At 35.1% G+C, this 12,727-nt stretch overlaps 1 protein-coding gene across 6 annotated transcripts in view; it reads left to right on the forward strand.

The window, feature by feature from the left end:
* pnt (ETS transcription factor pointed) overlaps positions 1-12,727 on the forward strand; it is a 132,632-nt gene that overhangs the window by 86,676 nt on the left and 33,229 nt on the right. For 4 of the 6 annotated variants that reach the window (XM_090112120.1, XM_090112119.1, XM_090112122.1 and 1 more), the window contains exon 2: positions 6,271-6,633. The exons of the other annotated variants lie outside the window; for them this stretch is intronic. In XM_090112120.1, the coding sequence (XP_089968246.1) occupies positions 6,591-6,633 (43 nt within the window). In that variant the 5' untranslated portion in view covers positions 6,271-6,590. The remainder of the gene's footprint in view (positions 1-6,270; positions 6,634-12,727) is intronic. 6 annotated transcript variants of the gene reach the window in all.

Here is a 12,727-nt window from a genome sequence, read left to right on the forward strand (position 1 = left end):
AAGTGCGATCACCTTTGGGGCCTTCGGCCGCGATTTACCAGGAGCCCGGCAGGTGTGGGGATGAGCCTCTGCTTCATGTCTCTTCTAAGCAGGTTGCATCTATCATAAAAAACATGAGTAGAGGTAAATCTCCGGGCCATGACGGACTCAGTGTCGAACATTTAAAGTATGGGGGATGTCACTTGCCGAGGATACTTTCCATGTTCTACACCTTATGTATTAGCCACGCCTATCTTCCCGCGGCTCTCATGAAAACTGTAGTCGTGCCTGTGATTAAAAATAAGACGGGTGACATCTCCGATAAGGGAAATTATCGCCCCATATCGCTCGCAACGATTCTAGCCAAGGTGTTGGACAGTGTGCTTGATGCTAATCTTAATGGCTTTTTAAGCCTCCATGACGCTCAGTTCGGTTTTAGACCCGGACTCTCTACTGAAAGCGCTATTTTGAGTCTTAAGCACACTGTTCAATACTACAACAAGCGTAGGACTCCTGTGTATGCTTGTTTCCTCGACCTATCCAGGGCATTTGATCTGGTGTCGTATGACGTCTTATGGAAGAAGCTGAGGGACAAGGGTATACCGGCAGGCATATTAAATACGTTTAAATTCTGGTATGCGAACCAAAAAAATGTTGTTCGATGGTCTAACTCATACTCCGAAGTGTATGGACTCGAATGTGGTGTTAGGCAAGGCGGACTTTCGTCTCCCAAGCTATTTAATTTATATGTCAATGACCTTATTGTCGGGCTCAGCAGTATGCATGTCGGTTGCAGCATTGGAGGTGTCTGCGTTAATAATATCAGTTATGCCGATGATATGGTGTTGCTGGCCCCGACTGCTTCTGCTCTGTCTGAATTATTGAGAGTTTGTGAGAAATACGTTGAGGCACATGGTCTGCAATACAATGTAAACAAATGTAAATATGTTGTATTTGGGGACACCGGTAAGTATCCTAGATGTACTTCCACCATAGCTCTTAATGGTATAGTTATAGAAAGAGTTAAACAATTTAAGTACCTTGGGCATATGCTTACCGATGACCTCCGAGACAATGTGGACATTGAGCGGGAGCGACGGGCGTTAGCGGTTAGAGCCAATATGTTGGCTCGTAGATTTGCTCGTTGTAGTAAAGACGTAAAAATAATGCTTTTTAAGGCGTTCTGTCAGAATCTCTACACGAGCAGTCTATGGGCCAACTATGCGGATCGATCGCTAAATGCTCTTCGTGTCCTATATAATAATGCCTTCCGAATGCTGTTGAAACTGCCACGCTTCTGCAGCGCCTCCGGGATGTTCGCTCAAGCACACACATCGGATTTCTGGGCCGTCATTCGTAAAAAAACAGCTTCTCTTTTAATGAGAGTGCGGGGCAGTTCCAACAGTATTATAAGAACCATCGCGGAGGATGTAAGTGCGCCAATCATGGGACACTTTGTGCGCACACTTGTTGCGTCAAAGCGACATGTCTACGCGTAGAGTGTCCTATGGTGGACTTAGTTTTTAGTTTTTTTAGATGTAATTTTACTAACATTAATACTTAGGTTTATTTTTTTTTACTAACAAATGGATCTACGATATCCGAATTTTTGATGCTAAATAAATAAATAAAATAAATAAATTATTTTGATACGTTTTATTAGGTGGAAAGCAGCCTTCGTATTTACAACCTAAAGTATTTTTATCTATGTAAAAAGTTAACAATAATAGCAGAGGACGAAATATAACCTCCAAATAATAATTATGCGATTATAGTTACATTTTCGTTCGTTAGTACGTCAAGTGCAATAAATTATTCACCAAAGTGTGAGTGGAAACACAAATGATTAGTATTTTACACGTTTATGCGGCAAGTTCGGTTCGCGCGAGTCAGCCGTCAAATTTTCGCACTCATCGAAGCGTACACCGCTGAATAATTGCGTCGCGCATCAACTGACGCACATTCGAGTGAACTTTTTGACTTCTCTTTTATGTTTCAACTTATTTCACTTATCTGAATAACCGTGTAACCAGTTGACAAATTTATTGTGATCATGAATCAGTAAATTTACACAGAAAATTCGATGCACACTTAATGTATCCTCGTGGATGTATAACTTATTTTAAAATGTATTAATTAATTTATTTCAGAAATTATAACCGTTTCCTGACTATAATCAGATATAATTAAGACTAACATGTGTTCTGTCTTTCCACAAATGCGTCAATAAATTTGAGGTGCAGTAGGAAATATTTTTAGCGCGTTAACACACGGTTAATAGCCGTTGATGTCATAGTGACACCGTTCCATAAACTAAGGTTACTATTGCCACATTTATCATAGTTACTGGACAGCTCTGAAATTTATACACACCTATTTTTATGAAAATATATTCAACCAATATGAAAATATATTTCAACCAAAAAACTTTAATATTATATCAGCTAAACTTTAAGCAATCGTTTTGCAAATCATTTTGATAAATATTTTATGTATGACAATTTATAAGATAATTTATTAAAACATTTGAATATTCACATTTTTCCATATAATTAAAATACCGGATCGACAAACTATTAATGTAATGTTAAACACATCGTCTGCGACACTGAACTTAACCTTATAACCGAATTAACATACAAAAGTACTGAAAATTTATTCATTTGAATGTGTAATCGTTTACATTTAATATCCTGAACAAAGATTTACCGTCGCACCGCTGACCGTGATACTGTTTATCGAATGATTTTAAACCGCAGCATATTTATGTTCTCGTCTAAGACAATGTTAGTCGGTGCCAATTTTTTTAACAAATCGGATGTGCCAATATGAAGTGGGAGGGCGTTTATTGGACGCGTTCCTCTGAAATTAAAACGTATACAATAAAAACTCGGTTATGCCAAACCCCTGAAACCGCGATCTTTAATCGCTCGGTTGCAGAAACGGCCATAATGCCACCCACGATAAAAATAGATATAAAATCTCGTGTGCGTTCATGAAAAAAAATTTCCTCGTGAAGATTTTTCTCGCGACTGATGCAAGGCGCATGTGCGTGGGCGTTGGGAGGCGCTCGCCAATCGCCGGCAAGCCCGCCCCACGCTTCTCAAGTCGCTGTGCACGCCTCGTAATATCATTTACCTAACTTTACAAGCAATTTAAATGAACTATTCGATTGAATTTCGAGACGAAACTGCCATGACACAAAAAAAACCAGATCAACCATATCTAGCTCAATTCTTCTACCGTCTATGCTTCCACTACAACGTTCTATTTTCTATGCTATACTCTCATTGTCTCATAACGCTTTCATTCTTCATAAGATGTTATGAATCAACATGGAATTAACCGTCATAAGATCTCGTAATAAGCAATGTTTCAATTTTATACATTTACTTACAAAACTTTTTTCCATATTATTAACACAATTTAAATAACAATGGAAATAACCTAATATTTTATACGTATACATAGGCTCATATATCACGACAAAGTCCCCACGCCGACCGTCCATAACGTTTTAATTGAGAGGTCTGAGGTCAAATCACTTGTGTCCATTGTATATTATACAGATGGTGTTGTGCAGCTCCAAATACACAAATCGTGTTTGCGACACAATCCGCCAAACATGCCAAGAATGCGCTAACACAATTGTTGTATAATTTCGGTAAAAGCTCCGTTGCGTCGCGTCCAAACAATCTATCACATTGTTAGTTCGCGTCAACACGCCGAATTGTTATACAAGCATTGTTCTACATTTGTATCGTACTCCCGCGTCACACACGTTTCGTCGAAGCATCCATTGTCGCAGTGTTTGTTGTTGCACACGCAATCCACGCAAAACCGTTTGAAATCTCGCGGCGGAGCGTCAAAACAATGCCGCGGGAAAGAAACTTGTTTTTGAACGCACTCGCCCGATTGTAGGCCTGTGGAATTCCATTGTCTATCTCTCCACGAAATGCATTAACGCTAAATCCAAGTTTAACTTAGTTAGTGTACAAATATGCGGGTGTCCACTTTCCTATTAAGAGGGTCGGAGATGAGATAGAAATTAGAGCCGACCCCAGTTGATCCCGCAGTGCAATTGACACCCAACGCTTAGTATTTGCTTTTAGAGACAGCCGCAGGCATTAATTAAGACTAGACGACAATTTCTACTCAACGATTGACACCCGTCTATTGCTGGAATTAATATATTTTATGATGCAAATTTATTTCACAATTTATTAATTTATGATTTCTTCTCATCTATTTATAAACCAGTATTTGTAACCGTCCAAAATATTAGAATATATATATCAAATAAATTTTGTAGAGTTGCATCAATAATAGATAATATACAAAATAAGACAAATTCAATATAACGTCAATATAGTAGCAATTTAGGGGCGTAGGGAACAAATTGGGCGCGACAATCGAGTTAGTTGACCCCGAGACCCAAGAATCACAGCACACGATCATCTGAGACATATTGTACGCTCTACTTCAATCAAGAGCCTTACAATTTGTATCAATCACTTAAACATTGCTTGAGGATGCACGTTATGTTCGAACTTCAAACAAAATATTCAAATTAAATTTGGAATTCTTAATTTGATATCATGTTTTAAAATTATTCTTAATTGATATTGTGAGTCATTTTATAAGTGGCTATTAAATAAACATGTATATTTATAGCGTTAAAATGAGCTCAAATGTTGATGTAATTTAAAAGCTCAATAGAGGATAATAATTAAAGCTACTCCGCTCATCATATAAATGCAAACCAAAGAGAATAAATTCTTTGAATAATTATTGATATAAATGTTTTTATTCTTAACTCCTATAAAGAGTTGTCAAAAAGATTCCTTGTGAATATATGTAGTAGTGAATAATTGTATGCCAGTATGCATTGATGCATTAAGTATTATTGTACTATTGTCCTCCTATATAGGACAATTGAACTAGACGTATGTCGTTACAAATGAGTTATGACAAAGAGCCAAGACCACCTCGATTATACTTGTTAATAGACAGACATAATCTGATTAAACTTGAACGATTTTATTGGCCCATAACTAACTATTAATATCATATTCAATCGCATTTAAAGAAAAAACAAACTAGTTGTCGTATCAAAAGATTCGAATCATTAAAATATGTAATCGAATTTATAGGTCATTTAAGATTGTTAAAAACAATCTAATAATAGTTGTAAATTTTGTCGACTAGTACAGCTAGCTAGCTACTAGTTATTATTCTGTGGTACAGCCTACTGTTTTACATTAATGATATATTAAACCACTAATCAATTATCAGTAGATACTCTACAATTATTAAAGCGTCGTGTGAATATTGCTTCAATGACTTATGAACTATTAACTAAAAATCCACCCAACAAACCATAAATTGAATGGAAACCCTTCTCGAAACGGTTATTAAAACGAAATGAAGTTGTTTACATGTTAACCCTTGAACTCTTTACGCGGTCTGATGCACCATCACTATCAATTGGTTACATTACAGTTTCATTATTATTCTGAACGCACGTTAAATATTAAACATCCACTTATCCAACTAATTAAGTTGGTAATCTTTTTAATATGCAAAGTGGGCTGGATGTTTATTCACTATCGATATTAAATTGAGATTATTAATTTTAAAGGGAGTTTAATGTATAATAATGGAATCATTAATAGGTATTTTTGATCCAATCAAATATATTGATTAAAATATGTTAATACTCCACTTATGGAATATTAAGGAAAATATGTAAACAAAAACAATAGTTCATGATGAAACTCAATACTGAATATGTAAAGCTTAAAAGCTCTGTGACGGGCTCGACCGTAAAACGATTAAGGTAACGACTTATCAAGTTAGAGAAAACATAGTTCATATTTGTTATGCACTTTGATCATAACCGGTAACCACAAAAGTTAGCAAAATTGGCCGTCACAGGCGAGCGAGCAGTGTGTGAACACGAATGCAACGGGGGGCTAAATGAGGGTGGAGCGGGTGAGGGTTGATACTGTTCTGGTAAATAGGGAACCGGGCCGGAAACGCCTGTGTCGGATCGCACCACGCACCTGTGGGAATTTCACTTGCAATTTAAATAGGTACACATTACGTCGCCAACGATAGAGAGCGTTACCTTGTAACTTCACGCGTTACTTATCACTCTATAATGGTTTGGAGTGCACTTTATTACGTGTGAACCAGTTCGTTAAACTATTAGAGGTGTAATTGAAATGATAGGCAGTAAAACGTAATTGGAGTCAAATGCAAAATTCACTTATCGCTATGTCCATACAGATGTTCGACAAAACATGAACAGTGATACACGAGTAAGCAGTTTTTCAACCGTGACTTGACAGACATTTTATCATCAAAATGAAAAACAGCGAAGAGTGTTTAGACTGATACAGAACAATATACAGTAATAGAAACGGTGTGATATTTATTGATCTTATTTAACTAGTTTTAGTCAATTGTGAATACTAGAAAGATTGAACTGTAAATAGTGCTCAAAGACAGTGAATAAGAATTAACAAAGCAAAACCTGCTAACGGGTAATACTTAAAATTGGAGAACCCGTGGCAGACAAAATCGAGGCGACAGCGGCCATTGCAGGCATGGGAATCAAAGTCATGATGAAAGCTTTCAATAAGCCGAAAGGTGAGTCTAATTGATTACAACCTGACTGTGATATACTCTAATCAGTATTATAAATACTTTTACTTAAACAGTGTCTCTTTAACGGCTGTGTTATTGAAAAACATTCGAACCGATTATGTTGATTGTAATCTTGAAGTATTTAAATTTTAAACCTTCAATTGAGGGTTAGCATAAATAATAACTATGAACAGCCTTTCTGTATGTAAATTTTTCTTATACGAGTAGCCACTTTGTTAGTATAAAATGTGCCAAATACAAGTTAAAATTACAAAAAACAAAGTCACATCTGAGTCACATCTATCATAAATTACCTAAAAACCAAGCATAGTCACATAACAAATAAAGGATAAGCTAAAAACACGAGCCAAGTACACAATATCCATTTGCAGCATTAGTATTTTTTGCAACACAATTGTCGGTTGTGAAAATCCAAAGTATCATCCTCGGAGAGTGACGCAACGTCTTGGTTTCGTGTGCTCTTGTCCCGAATGTGAACGCGCCGTGACTGTAACAAATATATGAAAACGTATTGTTTTCGATGCGTATCACTACACAACTTTAAATTGCTGCGAAGTATGTGCTATTAACTTTTCAGGAATTTTCTATCAGGCGAGCTTTCTAACGTTCCATTGTGAAATAGTTAATGACGAATTTTGCGATCAAAATATCCTCATGGATATTTTGATCGCAAAATTCGTCATGCGCAAGACTCATGTCTTGGCAAGGATAAAAAGTATTTTTTATCCTTAATTAATTCGAGAAAAAATTCTGCTTGATAATTCTACTCTACTTACCTATATATAAGTAGCGGGTATCATTCAACCTCTATATAAATAAAAAATAAATGCATTTGCGTACTTTTAATAGTAAAAATAAAACAATTTTAATAAAAAAGGTAATTTATTTAAATCAAATTAAAACAGTGAGAGTTATAAGGTCAGTGTAAACCTCGTTTCCGTTTCTATCAAATAGTGTAGAACAACGGTTATGCAAGTAAGCTCGCATTACTGTAATTATGAATTACTCTGCGCTCTGATGATCTTGAAAGTGAAGACCTCGCTACCGTGCGTGCTCAATCAAAGATAAGCTGAGTCTTTAAAACTGCACAATTATAGGAAATTAAGTTATTAAGCCAGTACGAGTATCGTATCTTCATTCATTTTGTTACACCCAAAATCATTAGTTACTATATTTAAGAATACATATAGGTTTAAACAAGACAACAGAAATGTAGATGTTATACTGTCTCTTAACATCTGAAGTACAAGTACAAGTCATAAACGTTCATCCGGAATTCTTCTTCAATTACGACCATTCCAAAAGCCGATAAATAAAGCCATTTCACCGAGCGGTATAAACACGCAATAAGCACGTCAAGCGACTCTCAAACGTGGACAATACACGCATGTGTCATATAATGAGGTATTGTAACGACGCATATTACCGGGAGCTATAAAAGTCAACAATTTACACAATACAGAAGCTGGCATCGCGCTCTCTCAATGAAGGCGTGAACGCTGGTGGCCTGTTTACTGTATCTTTCGATACTGCGTAACTTGGCTCATAAACTGAGGGAATGACAAAACATTTACATAGAAATGCTTTACATATTATACATATTGAATTATTATGTTTGCATAGAGTTGACATCATATGAAATATTTTTTTATACTTAATTCATACCTATTACATGCAACCTTGGCTGTAGTTAATGAAGCAATTGCTTTACGTCAATACCCATTTTTGAACATATTTTTTCAGTAGGAACTTCCTATAAAACTGATCTGCCTTTTACGAACATGAGGATACTATATCGTCGTTTACAAGCATACTTCTTGTAATGATAATACGAGAATTAATAGCTAGCAAGAGCGGGGGCGTCCATTCACGGTGCTGATTGGCCCATCCGGTGCGCGCTCAATGAGATGATGCGCCCGGGCCGCCTCTGTCATTGAACAAAGGTCTCTCGCCTACATTCGTGATCAACGCCACAGATCACTGCCTCTATTGTCTACTGCGTTTTGCCAGATAGATTAATAACCCCTGCTTGAATGTTTTTGCGATACTGACGTTAATTATCTGTTAAAAAGACCTCTACACAATCTCTTACCATAGTCTTGTAAGTTTATGAAGTACATAATTATCAATTCTATCCAATAGAGTTCGTAATTATAGAGTCAGTAACTACACAGTGTGTAGCTGAGGAACACAAATGTTAAAAGCCTATGAAATGACCTCCATTTAACCGAAACATTTATCTTAAACAATTTTGAACTGCACTTATTCTGAGATGGTTATTAAAATAGTGGCCATTATCATTAACCTTGAACTACAAAGAACACTCTTCTTTCGCATGTAATTACTTTTTAATTACCTACATGAGCGCTAGGAACAGTTATCAAAGTTAATTATACAGAATTTTGAATTCAAAACATCGCACGCGCCGTTTACGTCACGCGACGTTCCAAGTTCAAACGGCAAACAATAGAGTCGGTAAAAATGGCGCGAGCTTTTGTTCTCCCCCTCTATTGTATGAACTGGCCGTGCACTGGCAACAGTTTTCAGTTATTTTTTTTTATTTTCCCTAATGTAAACCAAGTAAAGGAAAAATCAACAGAAGGAACTGTCACACTATAAAAAAAATTATATGCGGCATGTTATGTAGAAAATAGAATGCTGACCCATTTAAATGATATTTGGTGCAAATTAAATGAGCAGTCTTAATGTTTAGTGAAATAAGGACATATTATTTATTACCTTTGACCTACAATACTTGTAAGATCAAAAATTTTAAAATTCCCAATTTGACTCAACCTGTGTTACACTTTAATAATAAATATTATATGAGTTACCTGACAGGCGGTGCACATAAAAATGAAGATATTATCGTTATAGCTATCGCCCAGCAACAAGTGGTAGTCTTATCGCCCCTCGCAACCACCCTTATTTAACACCTGTTGCAGCGAACAAGGCCATAATGCTTACGTGATATAGTTTAAGCCCAACAGTCTACTAAACATATACAATCAAATTAGAGAATCATTATTACAAAAAAAACTGATATTTTTTTTGTATGGAGTTAGATACAACAAAAAACATTGATTAATTTCGATGAAACACGGGGGTTCATTTTTTTCATTCCTAAAATATCTATACATATAATAAAATCGTAGGAAAGTCAAAACTGTACATTGAATATTTTTTTAAAAGAAAACATAATCCATGATCTATAATCGATATAGAAGCCAAAAACATAGTTTTTAGAATTTTTGTCTGTTTGTCTGTTTGTCGGTTTGTCTGTTTGTCTGTTTGTCTGTATGTTTGTCCAGGCTAATCTCAGAAAGTACTGCACGGATTTACTTCAAATTTTGCATGAATATTACTAACAGGTCGGGTCAGGCTGTTATATACATATTATCATGCTATCACCTTCGGGGGAGGAGCTGTGAACCTTTATTTTTCTTACGTATTCCGTGGACTACGACAGCATACAATATAAAGACTCATGTTTAAATGTTGTTTTTGAGTAAGCCATGCTATTGTCTACCTTTACACTATAAAAACTACATCATTTAAGTAATTTTGGCAGAGAAACAGTATAATGAATCTTAGTAGTATAAAGACAAATTTAAAACAGCGCCATCTATGAGATTTCATTAAAATTAAATCAATTTACATAATATTAACGCTCCTTGGAAATTCATAATTTAAATATTATGATGTTGGTGAGTTTGTTTTTTTTTAAAGTTAAATAAATAATTCATATCTTCCCAGAGTAAATTTCAGGTGCGCTTATATTTCATGTGAATATACTAAATTTTTATAAGTGAGGGTAGATGTTTATTATTTGATGTTAGTTACAGTTATTTGTATTCTCTTTGGGTAATAGTAGATAACAGTGATTGTGTTCATTGGTTACATTTTTAAAAATCTTCGGCTTTTTTTTTAATTTTCGCCTTCTTGCGTTCCCACAAAAGGTAAGTTGTAGCTTTTATATTTATTGTTTATTATAATTATATAGTTAGACTCATGTTTTTAATTAGTTAAAGTTATGAAAAAATAAGAAAATGATGAAATTTTATTTTTATCATGTATAACTTTTACAAGACTATATTATACGCCCAAAGAAGGTCACTTTAGTTCTTGATAAAACTTTATTTGTTAGTAGCTTTTTATTAAAATTAGGTACACTTATCTTTTGATTTTTTTTTATTTACAGATTCAATGTTCATAAAAATTGACGATTTGCGTGAGGATGTAGTGGAAATTAGTAACCTTGCGCGTGGTCAATCAATATTCAATACATATTATAATAAAATTCTAGAAAAGTGATGTCTGTACAATGAAAATATATAAAAAATAGCAGGGGTTATTATTAAATCGATCTCAAACCCAAAACTGTAGTTATAATTTTTTTTGTCTGTTTGTCTGTATGTTTGTGCACGCTAATCTCAGAAACGGCTTATCCGATTTAGATGCGGTTTTCACTAATATATTGTGGTAATCTTCATTTAACTTTAAGTGTTTATTTCATGTTAATCGGTTTGTAAATAAAAAAGTTATGACCATTTAAGTATTCACGGCGAACATTTGCAAAGGCATTCTATTGTACACTATACAGTGTACGATAAAACGTAAGTTATCTGTTATACGCTACAGTAATTATTCCTTATAAATGTCCAGGTGATCATATCGAAAGTCCCCAAGGGTGGGGGGGTAAGCTGAGGTAGTAGGGGGGGAAGGGGTCAAATTAGAATTATGCTTACTTCTAGGTAAATTTAAATTAAATGTCCTTTAAATTATGTCGTATTATATTTTTAACCCCTTTTAACCATTTTTAACCATCAAAAAGATGGGTGATAAGTGTTTGACCGCTATGTTTGTCTGTTTGTGCCACCGTAGCTCGCTAACAGGTAATACGAATTAGATGCGTGTTAGGCAGCATATTTTCCGACGCTGGTTCTTAGATAAAGTGTATCAAAATCGGTTCATCCATTTATTATACCTAGGTATATAGAGGTAAAAGTGGGAATGTGGGAAAAAATATTAGTTATATTTTTATCCAATTCGGTTTATCCATTTATTAGATTACAGCGGTGAAAGTGGGAATGAACAATAATCGAATGTGGTCAAATAATATACTCAAGCGGCATATCAAAATATAAAAGAGCAACGTGTTTTATCGAAATCGGTTCATCCGTTTATTACATTTAGGGGTGACAGTGGTTAGATAAATAAACCAAATGGAGCATCAAACGACAGGATATGACGTGTACATATAGGTATAATTAGATAATATGGTTTACATCAAAATCGGTTCTGCCATTTACTAGGTGTGGAAAGAGAAGGGTTGAAAGTCTGTGAAAGAAGAGGGGGATATGGGAGCGAGAGGATAGCCACACCCTGGAAATTTTGAACTCTACTCAAAGCCACATAGGCCTGGCTCTTGGCAATTTTTTTTCCTAAAGATACCACTTCTTTTGCCACTGTGATCCATTACAATTTGTGCACGGTTACGGCCCAACTTAAAAGATGTCAAGGAGCAACAAACTTATAGATATCAATATGATGTAGGAATGTAATATGGAGGTAGAGGTAGGTCTCGCTCACTTGAAAATATCACATGAAAATAAGAAACCGAACTTAAAAATTTAAAAATTAAAAAGAAAAACCCAACGCAACGAAGGAAAAGGAATAAATAATAATTTTACAAACTTCCCGACGATCTTTAAAATTAAGTACCATTATAAAAAATATATAATTGTATATGATATGATAATGATGGTATGGCAGCTCCGACGACTTTGTTTTTTTATTTTTATAAATATTTAAAATGGTATTTATTTTTAAAGATCTTCGGGAAGTTTGTAAAATTAGTGAAACTTTTATTACATCGTCTCAAACTTTTTGGTCTGTGTAGCGCATGTCGCGTGACGGTCGGCTGCCGAGTAGGTATAAAGCAGTGTTCGGAGTCATTATCGTACAAATACGATAATTTTGTGCCTAAGTTTCACTTTTACCGTGGTTTCATAAAACCACACAACATTTTTTCCTTTTTCTATGCACTTTTCTTCATTGCGTTGAGTTTCTTTTT

The sequence above is a fragment of the Colias eurytheme genome, chromosome 18, assembly GCF_061535395.1.
Source record: "Colias eurytheme isolate Ceu_HAF_F1 chromosome 18, ilColEury1 Martin Lab GWU primary, whole genome shotgun sequence".
Classification (NCBI taxonomy): Eukaryota; Metazoa; Arthropoda; class Insecta; order Lepidoptera; family Pieridae; genus Colias; species Colias eurytheme.